General features: G+C 40.0%; 1 protein-coding gene across 1 annotated transcript in view; it reads right to left on the bottom strand.

Annotated features, from left to right (window-relative positions):
- The window catches only part of LOC124615584 (methyl farnesoate epoxidase-like), a 196,717-nt gene that overhangs the window by 24,311 nt on the left and 157,307 nt on the right, over window positions 1-15,099 (bottom strand). Inside the window, exon 5 of the mRNA XM_047143570.1 lies at window positions 9,884-10,129. Coding sequence (XP_046999526.1) covers window positions 9,884-10,129 — 246 coding nt within the window. The remainder of the gene's footprint in view (window positions 1-9,883; window positions 10,130-15,099) is intronic.

The raw sequence follows: 15,099 nt of genomic DNA on the forward strand, positions 1-15,099 counted from the left end.
GAAGGCACTTTGCATCAATTGTTTGGACAGTGCAGACTGAGTAATACATGTGTCAGGAAGTAATTTTGGAAATACTGGTTTAACTATTGTATTAGTGACGCTTACATACAAGTACTGCAGTACACAAACAACACTCATTATTCATTTTTACTGCAGTATAAGTTTATTTTTGTTTGTTTTCATTAAAATAAATAATGTGTGGACATTACAATAAACATAGAGTGTCACCTGTGGTGCTGAGTAATTATTAGTAGAATCTTACATTTTTTGTTTCATTTTTAAAACAACATTGAAAACAATGGTCGCTGACAACTGTCACCCATGTGACCAATAATGTAACAGAAATTCACGTTACTACTGCAGAATCTCTTATTGAACTTCTTTGCTTCAGTTCAGTAGTGATGTTTGCTGTGTGGTGTTTATGTATTTTCAGTATTTTTGTGGTCTTGGACAAATGTTTCATTTTAAAATGGTATGTGTTGTTTTCTCAACAGAATTTTATCAGGCATTGAACTTTTTTTAAAAATATTTATCGAAATGATTTTGATCACTATTTTATTCAATTAAATGATTTAAATGCAACTTTTTAAAATTTTTAACCCTCTGTTACATCACTTTAATCATCACGTTAAGGGTGGAATTAGACACCTGAGCTTAACCTACATCACTGTACAGTTGGTTTTAAAAATTCGAACCCAACCCCAGTGACCTCACCCTGAAAGTGAAAAGCTGTGGTAGAACCGGCAGCCATGCCTACCTGTCTGTATCAGTGCTTACTCTGAGGTCAGCTGAGAGAGGTACAATCATAAGAGAATGTTTAAAAATGTGATGTCAAGCTTATAGGTCTAAAAAAAAAAAAAAAAAAAAAAAGAGAAGATCCTCACCAGTCATAAAATTCTCGTACATTTTAGCAATTTGACTTTACTTGACAGTGCTAAAAAATCACAACTGTCCAGCCTAATTCCAGACATACAGTAACCCTAACTGAAAGGCACATTTGAATAATATTCCTCAAAAAAATGTGCACATTTATTTATTTTAGCCATCTTTCAGCACTAACATGCAATCGATGTCGTCAGAAGAGTTACAGTTATTTGTACATAATGTTTTACATACCAAAATATTACATAGTAAAAATATAGCAATGTTGTAAACTTTTAGGTTACAACAGCCTCTACACCTAGATCCATACATAACAGTAAGCCATAATTTATCAGCATTAACATGCAATCAATCTTGTCAGAAGTATTATAGCTATTTGTACATTATGTTTCATATAACAAAAATATTACATGGAAAAAAAGAAGACAGTGTTGCACCCTATTAGCTTATATCTAGCTGCCTCTACATCCATAACTATACATAACAGTAAGCCTTATTTTATCAATAAATTAGATCATCTTTACAACTATTCTGAAATTCTTCTACACTGTAGAAAGTATTTTTCTTCATCCACACTTTGGTTTTAGTTTTGAAAATATCCATTGAAACCAATTGAGCCTGTACGGGTAAAGTGTTGAATAATTTTATGCCTATGTATTCATAGCTAGATTGGGTTTTCTTAAGCCTGGTTGTGGGTATATCAATCATATTTGTTTGTCGAGTATTGTGTTGATGAACTGATTTCCTTATAGTGTAGTGGTTTAAGTTTTCTTTTATGTTTAATAGGCAACAATATATGTAAAGAGATGGGACTGTGAGAATTTTTAAGTCTCTAAAATAAGGCCTACATGAGGTCTTGTTGTCAGTGATTCCGTAAAAACGTCTAATTGCTTTCTTCTGCCAAGTGAAAATTTTTTTGGCTCCTGGAGAGTTACCCCATAAAAGAATGCCATATTGCAGATGGCAATGAAAGAAGGCATAGTATGACTGAAGCAATAAATCTTGTGTAACACATGTGTGTAGTTTGGCTAGTAGGTAGATGACTCGTGATAGCTTTCGACATACATAATCTGTATGTGTGTCCCAAGTTAATTTTGAGTCAATGTGTATTCCTAGTAGTTTAACAGATAACTCCATGTTACTGTTTGATAAACTGAAGATTATCTTGACAGTCTTTTCATGGTTCATAGATAAGTCATTAGCTTTAAACCAGATATTAGATATTTTGAGACACTCTTCACTTTCCTCCTTCAATATGTTTATATCCTTTCCAGAATTAGCTAATGTTGTGTCATCAGCATAAAGGATAGATTTACAGGGTAAGTTATTCGGAAAGTCATTTACAAACAATATAAATAGTAGAGGGCCTAGCACTGAGCCCTGAGGAACACCTCGATTTATACCTACTCAAGTCTGTGACTGTTGGTCATTATGCTTTACTATTTGTTTTCTATTGCTGAGGTATGATTCAATTAGTGAGAGTTCCAAGTGTTTGATTCCATAGCAACACAGTTTATGTAATAATAATTTGTGGTTAACTGAGTCGAAAGCCTTACTCAAGTCAATTAGAATGGCTTCAGCAGATAATTCTGACTCAAATGCGCTTAGTACAAAAGAGATAAGGTTTTCAACTGCTTTGACTGTTGATAAGTTTGACCTGAATCCATACTGAGAACCATTTAATATATTATTGTCTGATAGGTGTATGCATATTTGCTGCAGTATGCAATATTCTATTATTTTTGAGAGAATAGGCAGAAGTGAAATTGGTCTATAATTATTGATATAGGACTTGTCACCCTTTTTGTATAATGGTATGACAACTGTTTTTTTGAGACATTCTGGAAAGTGTCCACTCGAGAGCATCCAGTTTATCAGTATGCAAAGAGGATATGTTATGAGATCTACAACTTTTTTAATTACATAGTTTGACAGGCCATACACATCTTCAGATCTAGAGTATCCTAATTTAGAGGTTGCTTTAATTATATCAGTTACTTGTACTTCTCTCCATTTACCAGCTGACACTATGTTTGTAATGTTTTGTTGAAAATTTCTGCCAGATATGGGGTGAGAAATAGGTGCATGTGTTGAATTGGAATTCTGGTTGCTGTGGGTTGGAAGGCTAAGATTGGCAGAGTTGACAAAAAAGTGATTAAAATCATCAGCAGTGACGTTAGCAGCATTTATGTTGTCTTTGTAGTTTATATCCATACCTAGCTCTGCTTTTATTACTTTCCATGCAGCCTTACATTTATTGTGTGATTTTTTAATGAAATCACCATTTGCCTTACACTTGGCTATTTTAATTTCAGATCTATATTTTCTTTTCAGGTTTTTGTAAGTTTCTTTATCTACTGCTCCCTTTTTGACCTTATCGTGACAAGTAATTACCAATAGTCTCAGTTTTTGTAATTGGGGTGAAAACCACTTCTGTAAAGTTGAGTGGCTAGGTTTCCTAACTGTTTTGTTTTTTTTGTTTTTTAACCAGTGGACAGCATGTGTGGAAGATTTCAGAAATGATTCTGAGGAATGTGCTGAAGGCTTCATCAACATTTCTGGAGGAATGTATAACAGTATTCCAATCTATAGACTTAAGTTCTTCTCTATACTTGCTAATATTTGTATCTGTAGATAGTCTGACACACTGAGTTTGTTCCTCATCTTCTTTTGGTTTTTTAGTAATTAGTTTCACCCATATACCTCTATGGTCTGACAGGTAATCGACGTTAAATAAGCCTAGCTCAAAATCACATTTGTATACATTTGTTATTAGATTGTCAAGACAGGAGGAGTGCCTTTTAGCACAAAAGAGATTATAGGATCTTAACATGTTTACTAAGTTAACATTTCTGGCTGTCATTTTCCTAATGTCTATGTTTAGACCCCCAAAGATTAAAATTTTGTATTTAGTATATTTTTGTATACTGATCACAAGTTTTTCTAAATGTTCTATAAATTGTTTTACATTACTTTCAGGAGTGTGATATAAAGACACAGTTATGAGCTGTATACTAGGTATAATAAAAGCAGCTGCTTCAAAAACACCTTTAATGCATAGGTCACTAACTTCAAGAACAGAAAACTTTAAGTCTAGCTCATTGCTAATATATATGGATGAACCCCCATAGGATTCACTGGGTCTGCAGAAGTATGTAGCTAATCTGAAACCTGATGGTACATACAGTTTTATATCCTCTTCCTTTAACCAATGTTCGTTTATACATAAAATCATTCTTTTGTTACTTTTTAATAGTATACCAAGCTCATCAGCTTTATTTTTCAGAGACCTGACATTTAAGTGCAGAAATAAGATAGAGTTACTGTCACAGGAGGGGAGGAGTACAGTATTATGGGGCAATGGAAAATATTTAATTGTTTTTTCAGCCCTGGAATCTATGTTAGGTGGCGGTTGGACTTCCTTGGGATAAACCATAAAAAATCTTCATTTCTCTTTGGTAATTTTTTGGGTCTGTTTGAAACATGGTTGGAAGTTTGTTTCACTTTACTGACCACAAGTTTTATAGGAACATGTTTTCCCAAATCATTTGGTATCACTTTATCATGACACAAAGATGATACTTTACATACTATGACTGGTCTATTCTTTTCTGCTACTCTTGAAGGTGATGGAGGAGGAGCTGGTACTGTTTCTGCTGTTGGTGAAGTTGGTTTTGTTGCTGCTGGTGGAGGAGTTGTTTCTGCTATTACTGGTAAAGGAGTTGGTTCTGCTACTGCTGGTGTGGGAGATGGTGCTGCTGCTATAGGAACTGGTTCTACTGCTGGAGGAGTTGTTTCTGCTGTTGCTGATGGTGTTTCTTTTGCTATTGCTGGTGCAGTAGTTTGTGCTGCTACTGCTGGTGAGGGAGATGGTGTTACTGCTGTAGGAGCTGGTTCTAATGCTGGAGGAGTTACTTCTGCTGTTACTGAACGTGGTTCTTCTGACACTGCTGTTGATTCTACTTCTGTTAGTATTGCTTCTTTAGGTCCTTCTGCTGCATTTTCTGTTACTGTATCTGATTCTGCATTCTTGATAGTGTGATCTGTGTGTTATTTGTTACAGAAGCCATTTCAGTAGCAATTAGTAGTAATTAAGTATTAAATTCTTATAGCAATCAAAAAAGAATGAGAAAATGAAATGTTTGGTATCAATTTGTGAGTCTAGAAATATTATAAATCTAAGTACCCTGATGTATTTTCCTGTCTGTATGTGAAGGGTATTTTCAGGAACTATTGTAGGGTTATTGACATGGTTTCAGCAACAGATAGACTGATTCACTAAGAATGTTTGTATACACATGTTACCATTGCTACACCAGACAAGGTGTCTGGCCTATAATGGGACTATACCTGCGTGATCCTGGAGTTGTGTTACTGCTGATACAGCCACAATCAATCATACATCATGATACATCATCTACTTGTCTGCCCCCGGTAGCTGAGTGGCCAGCATGACAGAATGTCAATCCTACAGGCCCAGGTCCCATTCCCGGCTGGGTCGGAGATTTTCTCTGCTGAGGGACTGGGTGTTGTGTTGTCCTAATCATCATCATTTCATCCCCATCGACACACAAGTTGCCGAAGTGGCGTCAAATAGAAAGACTAGGCAACCGGTCTACCCGACAGGAGCCCTAGTCGCACAATATTATTATTATCATCTACTTCTGTTATATTTCGTAACTTTTGCAAATGCTTATTTTTTCTATGTAAGATTACTGATTAATACCCATGTCTGGAGACCAATGTTTTTTATGTCATGTTATTTACTACCTTTTATTCTGAAAACCTTCCAAAGAAACTATCTTATATTCAAACTTAAGAAAATGTAGTTATATCCTGATGCATTTTTCTACATAAACGTTATCCATCATTAAGAATCATACACTTAGGCTGTGGCAGTGGGTCATGAGATGTGATGGAGAGAAGTAAAATTGTTACTCACCTGTAATGTTCCATTGTGGGATGTATTGTTTATGTTTCATGAAGTGAAGAGAAAGTGTTTCGTGGTTTTTTAAAAGTGAAGAATATATAGCAGAGTACTTTTATCTGGTGTTTCATTTTAAATAAGTTAATTTTATACCTGAAATATGTCAGTTTAAGAAGTCAGCTAATGTTCATTGAAATTACTTAATGAAGGACTTATGCCACAATACTGACGGTAAGAGGAAGAGCAACATATGGTCGTTAAAAATTTGCAAGACCCAGGAAGCCTCTCTGGGAGATATCCCATTTATTTTTTAGGACAATGAGCTACAACAAGAACATAAACTATGGCAGCAAACAGAAAGATGAGTATTGTTTTCGCTACTGAAATTCCAAACAGTGTTAGCAAAAACCGTTTTAGTTTCCATGTCCTACAATTAAGTTTAACCAATCCTGTGTCTGGAAATTTCTGACAGAACAGATATCTGAACTTTATTTTATCAGTTGTTTAACAGTATTTCAATTATAGACATGGAAGGGCAGGGGTAACTTTTTCTTGATATGACGGCCACATAAGAGAGGTAGATGAAATGTGGACCACACATACAAAGAATTAATGTACAGAATGTAACTGAAAAAAATACTCAGCGGTATGAACGGAAATGACACTTTTATTCAAAGTCAGTACTGAAACTGAAGTCACCACAATTTATAATGGTCCCCTGGACATTATATAAGGCAGGACATGGTATTAATAGTGTGTGAGACCATCATGGATGGCAATGCATGTTCTGCAGTGTGTTCTCATGCTGGCCACAAGGTTGTTAAGGAGTTCTTGTGGTAGGGTGTTCCACATCTCCACCAGTGCAGTTGACAGCTGCTAGATGGTCATTGGTGCACGTGGGCATGTTGCAATACTTCTCCAGAACGAATTTCACATGTTCTTGATGGGATTTAAGTCGGAGAAAAGCCAGGCCAGTCCACTTGCTGAGTACTCTCTCATTCCAAGGGCTCCTACTCTTGCACTGTTCAATCTGATTACACATTATGATCCATAAAAATGAAGTCAAGCAGAATGCACCCCCAAAAGATGCACACAGTGTCACAGTAATGTCATCCAGTAAGTGTACCGTGTTCAAAGATTTGCGATGGCGCCACAAGCATAGGGACTGGATGGATGAGGAATGGGACTGCGTGGTCTCCTCGAATGGGAGTGGATACATATTGAGCAGTAATTCCAGGCATACTCATGTGGAGAGAGATGGCAACATGTAAGGCAGCAAGGAACATAACAGTTTTGGTGCTCCAGTTATACGGTTTGCGGAGGCAGAATATTGTATGGGCATACTGACACCCAAACCTTTGAACATGGTACACTGAGCAGTTTATGTTATTGTGACACTGTAATTCATAATGCGGGTCTTTTCAGGGGTGCACTTGGTCCTGGATTCATTTTATGGATTACAGTGTCCGACCGCATTGAACAGCACTGGTGGAGGAGCTCACGGAACAAGAAGATATTCAGCAAAAGGGCAGGCCTGCCTTTCCCCCTGCTTGAATCCCATTGAGAACATGCAGGGTGTGTTACTGCAACACAACCGCGTGCACCGATGACCATCCAGCCACTGCCGACAGTGCTGGTGAAGAAATGTAACACCCAATAACAAGAATTCCTTGACAACGCTGTGCCTAACATGGGAGTATATTGCAGAGTACACATTGCTGTCTGTGCTGATCACACATGATATAAGGAACAATGTCCTGCCTTTTGCAATGTCTAGGAGACCATTATAAATCACAGTGACTTCAGTGTCATTATAGTCTTCGAATAAAAGAGACATTTCTATTTGCGAATTTCTTTTTGTTACCTTCTGTACAGTACTGTGGCAGTCATTTCTAGGTAAGGTCAAAATTTCATTGAACCACCTTACTTGGTAGTGAAACATCATGTAAAAGCTACTTCCGTCCTTAAGTTTTGCATACCTGTCTTTAACTATGTGAAACCAGTGGAGGGTCCTAGTAACATAATAAATGGAATGATTAGTAGACTTGTCTTTTATTACTATCATGCAAAATTAACTTCTCCTGATTAGCATGAGGAGGGAGATTTTGTTTTGTGTGCCATTTGAGATAATGGATCATTTTAATTCAGTTGTTCACACACACAAAGAAGGGATACCATACCTAGGTAAAGGAGCAACTTCACTGTAAAAGGTTGACAAGTTTTGATAATGAACTCGACTGCAACATCAAGTTAAATGGAGCGACATGTTCTTTGTAATAAAACACAGTCGTGTTAATTCCAACCTGCAAGAGACAAACTTACTAAATCAGTTAACTGTCAAGTTGCAAATAGAAAAGGAGGTGCCTAAATCTTCTGGGAAACTGAATTTGAAACGACGGGAAAAGCCTTCCTGATGGATTACTTTCCATCAGGCAGTAACACAGACATAGAAAATTTCTGAAATGACAATATTTCTTTCAACGATTGTAAATATTATCTGATTCCCACCGTTACGTCATTTTCGACCGACCAGTAGGTGACGTGTGTAAAATAGACTGTTTGTTATAAGTTTTACACTATCCAATCGCAAATATCTGAACATCCCTATGAAATGTGGACCTGACCACTAAATGTCAAGAGAGGCGGACCCATTAGTACAAAAGGAGGCGTGGAGTACTATGTTCTCAGAAGCGAAGCAGTAACAGCAGAACAGGTAAGTCAGGAGACTAAGTGACTTTGAACATGGACTGGTTATGGAATGTCACCTGAGTAACAGGGACATTTCAACCATTCAAAGCTGCCACACTGACTGCTGCTGATGTGACTGTCAAGAGGAAACGTGTAGGAACAAACACAGCTACACCGAGACCAGGTAGATCTCGTGTACTAACGGACAGTGACCGTTAAGAATTGCGAAACGTGGTCATAAAAGATTCACATGAAATTAGGGGAAGAAATCACTTGTGAGTTCCAAAGTGCTTCCAGCTGTTCAGCTAGCAGAGTTACAGTGCATAAAGAGTTAAAAAGATTGGGGTACAGTGATCAACCAGTCCTCATAAGCCACACATTTCTGTAGTCAGTGTTAAGAGACACTTGAGGTAAAGAGCAAAGCTGTTGGACAACGGATGACTGCAAATGAGGAATCTGGGGTAGTGAGTAACATTATACCCAATGGCAATCTGATGGTAGGGTTTGAGTATAACGAATACCTGGAGAATGTTACCTGCCATCATGTGTAGTGGTATAGTGAAGTTCAGTTGAGAATGTGTTGTGGTATGGGTCATTTCTCTCGGCAGTTGTGACGTCACGCTCATCGAAAGCAGTTTGTTGTAACGAAGTATTCCATAGTCTTCGTCCTAAAGACTTTGACACATTTTCCTGTCGGCAACGCTTGTGTGCGCACTTTTTGTTGCTGTAAATGACGCATTTTCTTTGTAACTCAAGTTCATTTTGGTGTTATTCTCTAGTTTATGCTTTGTTACTGCAATATTGTCCTAAAGCCTTTGACACAAATGTCGGCTAATGTTATATATGCTCTGTGTTTTGTTGTTGTAAATGACACATTTTCTTTGCAACTAAAGTTTTATTTTGCTGTTACTCTCTCGTTTATGTTTCATTACTGCAGTGTTATTCTGCAATAGCGAGCTAAAGTAGAATTCTTTGATAGAGTATCAGTTCTTGCCTGTCAAAATTACAAAAATTTAACTGAAAACTAAAACAATGAAAAATTCCCGAAACTCTAGAAAATTTCCAAGTTTTTCCAGGACGAAAAAATTCCCGAGTTTTTCTCGAATTTTCTGATTAACGTGGGGCGTACACACTGCCACATTAACGTTCACTAATAGATGTTCCTATACTTTTTGATCAAATAGTGTATATTTGCTCGCCATATGCTGGTGTGTGGCCTACTGCCGCTGGAAAATGGCATAATATATGAAACTGGCCAATCGTGGGAAATAAGAAGTAGGTACAGTCGGTGGCGGAAATGTTGTCTTTACAGACGTTTTTGGTTGCTCGAGTCGTGCACGTAAAAATTAGCTCAAAGAGTGATTTGTCGCGAGTGCAGCGGCTCACCCGGATGAAGTCCTGGAGCTCAGTCCTGGTCTCGACCTCCCTGGTGTAGCCGGTGAAGCCGGGCGCCAGCTTCGTGAGGAAAGGCAGCATGCGCCTCAGCATGCTGCCCGTCGGATTGCCGGACCGGAACGTTTCGTTCACGCCTTCCAGCAGCTTCTTCAGGCGCGCGTCGTGCCTCTCGAAGCGCGATCCAGCCGCCACGGCCCACAGTACGTTCACCATGTGAATACCGAAGAGTTCAGTTACCTGAAAAGTTCAAGAGAGTCACCAAAGTGCAGATATTGTTCGCTAGGGACAGTGAAAATCCTTTAAAACAGCAGTTGTCCCCTCGGTCCTCCTAACAAGGAACCATATAAGTGCGAGGTCGCAAGTTCAAACTTCAGTACGGCTCATTTGAAAATGTTGTGTTAACAGTCGTGACAGGAAAAATATTAGCTGCTGATGACTCAACATGTGCAACAAGTCGACAGAAAATAAGAGTCCTGGTGCTGCAGGGATCAACCTTCTATGGGATTTATGTATTACACTTCACAAAATGGACATTGTCAGCATTCAGGAAATGTTAAAAACAAACCATTAACTTGCACGATGAACACCGAATGAAAAAATGGCACGCCACAGTGACCACGAAGATCAGTGCCGTCGAGATTGTGGGCGAATTCCCTGAGATTTACGAACCGTACAGGTATCTACTCTTAAAGAATGCATGTAGAATCATATTGGTGTAACAGGCTGATGAGAACTGATGGAATGTAATGGAATGCAACTGAATGAGATATAATCTGACGAGCAGCTTACTGTAAAATTGGCTATTCTATAAGGTGTGGCTGCAGATAGTGTGATAATATGTTGTATAGTTATGGAGAAAACAAACATCCAGACGCTGAATTTCACCAGTGGTTCTAGTTTATACGAATTGCAACGTCAAACACTTTACGAGAAGGGTAGTTTGCTCTAAAGGAGTATGAGTTTTAGATGTAGTTAAGCAATCAAGTAAAAGCACGTTATTTTGTCCAGCTATTGACCAAAAGCAGTGCTCGTACCATAGTTGTAGTTCTCTTACGCCCATTTTCCCACTCTTGTTCGCTGTGACATAAATATTCCCTACTGTCCTTGCACGATAATGCACACGAGAAAGAACTGTTGGTGGCAGAGCACCTTCAACTTGTCACAGCACAACAAATAACTTCCCAGCCAAATTACCATACAGATTAACAGTCGGCATAATTGTATGCGAAATGCGTTAATGATGTTAGTTGAACTTGATACAATTTTCTCAGTACCTCTAATTTACAGCGTTCCTTTCACATGCATTACCTCTTCAAATCCCAGCTGGTTGAAGATGATAACAAGTTCATTACTGAACTATGGAATAAATTTGTTCATCTCATCTACAAATTTTCAGGCCGACTTCGCACCAAATTGACTCAAAAACAAACTCCGTCCCAACAGGCCTTGGATGGCCTAACGGTACCTACCAGTCGCCGTGTCATCCTCATCCCACAGGCGTCACTGGTTGCGCATATGAAGGGGCATGTGGTCAGCACACTGCTCTCCCGGCCGTATGTCAGTTTGCGAGACCGGAGCCGCTACTTCTCAATCAAGTGGCTCCTCAGTTTGCCTCACGAGGACTGAGTGAACTCCACTTGCCAACAGCGCTCGGCAGACCGGATGGTTACCCATCCAAGTGCTAGCCCAGCGTGGCAGTGCTTAACTTTGGTGATCTGACAGGAACCGGTGTTATCACTGCGGAAAGGCCGTTAGTGCACGAAACTGACACTTTGTTTAAAATTTAGTTATCTTATGTTTTCCAATTCTGTAGCACTGTTTGAAGTTAGGCAAGCATCCACTGCTTCTCTTGAAATCACTGTAATCTATGTCACGCGCAATTTGGCATATGTAACGCAGCCGTTCACTATCGTGCGCATCCTGTGAACTGTGTCGAGCATCGTTGAAACTTGCAAGCGCCAGTTTTTTGTAACAAGTCCGCCTTGTCCTCCACTGAATATTCGTAAATTTTGTTATGCACTACAGACTACACGGTCACATTACTGCGGATTTATCTGAAATCTGTTAGTAATTATTTTTCTGCTATGCTTCAGATGATCTTCCACGTACGTACGAGGGGGGGGGGGGGGGGGGGGGGGACGCGAAAATAACAGGTATTGGGCTGCCGTGGGGAGGGAGAGTGGGGGAACCCATTGTTCGACCAAGTGTCGGTTACGGTCACGCCATCTGAGTCAGTGTGCGAAGTTGTGTCGCTGTGAGTGCATCGGTTCGTCAGTGAGAGCATTTTTTAGTAAAACAACTTTTTCCATTTCGGCGAAAACGTGATTTCAGATTGTCGTGAGGGACGCGCGGCTGTGAATTTGTTTCCTGTGGGGAAATCGGCCGCGGAAAAAGTGGAGAAATGTCAATTGAAGACCAATCCCATTTTGGGCGCCCCTCAACGTCAAGAGTGACGAAAACGTCGACAAAATCAATGCCCTCGTTCGAGTAGACCGTCGCTGAACCATTCATCAACTCTGTGAGATGTCTGACAAATCACAGAGTTCTATTCAGAGGAGTTTACCCGAAGATTTGAACATGAGAAGGGTTTCAGCCAAATTTGTCCCTCACCATCTCACAGATGAGCAAAGGAAGCGTCGACTGATGGCGTGTTTTGAGCTCCAAAATCAGCTCAAAGAGGACCCTGAATTTTTTTTACAGGGTGATTACTGGTGATGTATCGTCGTGCTATGGGTACGATCCCGAAACAAAGCAGCAGTCAAGCCAGTGGGAGACAAGGGGGTCTCCTCTTTCCAAAAAAGCTCGCCAAGTGAACTCAAACATCGAGACAATGCTCATTTACTTCTTCGATTGCAAAGGTATTGTGCAGGCGGAGTTCGTTCCCCCAGGTCAAACTGTCAACCAGGAGTACTACTTGGAGGTTTTGAAAAGATTAAAGTAGAGTATCCGGAAGAAAAGGGCAGATCTGTGGCGCAACGGCAACTGGTTCTTCCATCATGACAACGCACCGACCCACACCAACCTCTCTGTAACACAGTTTTTGATCAAAAACGGCGTGACACCGATTGTCTATCTCCCCTACTCACTGGATCTAGCCTCCTGTGATTTCGTTTTGTTCCCTGGACTCAAATGCGATATGAAAGGAAAGCGTTTTGTCACTGTGGAAGAGGTAAAATAGGAATCGCTGGAAGGCATAAAGAACATCACAATTAGTGAATTTAAAAACTGTTTCGAACAATGGAAGGATCATTTGAAGAAGTGTGTTGGGTCAGTGGAGTGTAAAAATATTGAGAAATAAAGACGTTACGACAAATTTCCCGACTTTTGGGTACCCTTTGTAATTGTTTACTACTCGCTCCTTGAACAACTATTATCCTTTACTATGTTTTACTAGCGATGGGATTTGTGGCTCCCTCTCCAAGAAGGATGATGAACTACATGCCTCGACACCTATTTCAATATCACTTTCACTTGTGAAGCACGTATCATATCATTGTCCTCCTCATGCACATTGTCCAGACAGTCGAGCAAATTCGACAGCACACATTCCACGACTCACCCAGTACGAACGCTAATATTTCTTCTGCCACTTCTTTCTCACTGTGTGGAATTCCTTGGATTTCAGCAACTGTTTTAGGTCGCTCGCTGGTGTGGGATGGGAACAATGTCACCTTGCAGGGAGGTGGTAAATTGATGCCACCGCTAGAGTCCTGCAGGGGTGTTGGATGTTGAGGTCTGTGGAAATAATATAGGTGGAAGAAATGCAATCTATATGGGTGAGGAAGGAAGTCACAGGGGATGGAATGATTAGGTCAGATATAGATAAGGTAATGGTAAGGTTTTGGAAAAAGAGGGAAAAATAAAGTGTTCAGTGGGAGTATTGTATAAGGATCATGGCTGAACAGGGCTGTTCTCATAGTGGCCAACTGAAACTCTGCTGCTGGCCAGAGGAAGTAGGTTATCTGTCTGGTGGGAGATACAGGGAGAGGTTTGGATGTTGTGAAAGAGTTGGTGGAAAGTTTCATTAAGAAGAAATGCATGGACTTTGTGTTGGGATAGGGTATGCATTAAAAATGTTTATTGCTGGGGAGGGAGCGGATTTTGTAGTGCTGTCACACCATTATAAGGGATAAGATTGGTGTGTGTGGACGAGGTGCAAAGAGGTTCAGACAAGGGTGTCAAGGCAGGTGAACACGAAATACACCTGGTTGTGAGAGTAGGTAGCTTGAGTATTGAGATGGAAGATGGTGCAGGCAGCAAAGGAGATTTGTTGGTGAGTGTGTGGATGTTGGAATGGATGAATGTTTTGGAGGACAACTGTAATGAATTTGATAATATTTTCAGCAGAGGGACTTGGCCAGAGGAAATTTTTGAGGTGAATGGGGCTATCAACGAGATAGCGACAGGGAAAGTGAGCTCAGGTCTGGTAGGTTGTGACTTACCTTTGCATTGCTTAGAGTAGCTGGGGTCGGAGTCATTGCAGGTGTTACAGGTAGGAGAGGATGCTAGGTTAGGGCACTGTTTAAGAAAATAGCAGCCTTTGCAGGGTGGACAGGTAGGTGTGTTTTTACAATTTGCAGTAAGTTGTGGTAGATCACGGCTCCCTTTTAAAGGAAAGGGTCTATGGTGACGGCAAATTCAGGGAAGAAATGAACAAGATGAGTCGAGCCACAGTTATTATTGATCTGTAGGCAGACTCTTTTCTTTCTTTCTTGTGATTTCATTCCCCTACCCCATATGGGCAGAGGAGCGCTGGAAGCGGCATAATCCGCTCCTTTTCAGCTGAGTGACATTACAGTGAAATAGAAAGAGGAAACTAAACGTAAAAAAGCAGAAAAAGGGCGACGTAAAAACACATTAAGTGGAGACAATGGGAGTCAAAATATACATTGACACGGGGACATTCATTGGGAGACAGTTTAAAAAAAAGCTGACATAAAGTTAAAAGAACACAGTTGGCGAGCCATGGGGCACTTAAAACACACTGGAGTCACATTCACAAGAAAAACGTTGGCCACAGTATAAAAACACACAGAACAAGAGACACTCCACAAACTACTGTAAGCAATGGAACACACACGAAGAATAAAAACTTCCGGGAGGGACATGCTGAGGGAGAGGAAGCCTGAGAGGAGGGAAAAAGAGGGTAGGGAGCTGGAGGGGGTGGGAGGAAAAGAAAAAAATGGGGTGTCGGGTGGTGCACCAAG

This window comes from Schistocerca americana, chromosome 5 (genome assembly GCF_021461395.2).
Source record: "Schistocerca americana isolate TAMUIC-IGC-003095 chromosome 5, iqSchAmer2.1, whole genome shotgun sequence".
In the NCBI taxonomy this organism is placed as follows: domain Eukaryota; kingdom Metazoa; phylum Arthropoda; class Insecta; order Orthoptera; family Acrididae; genus Schistocerca; species Schistocerca americana.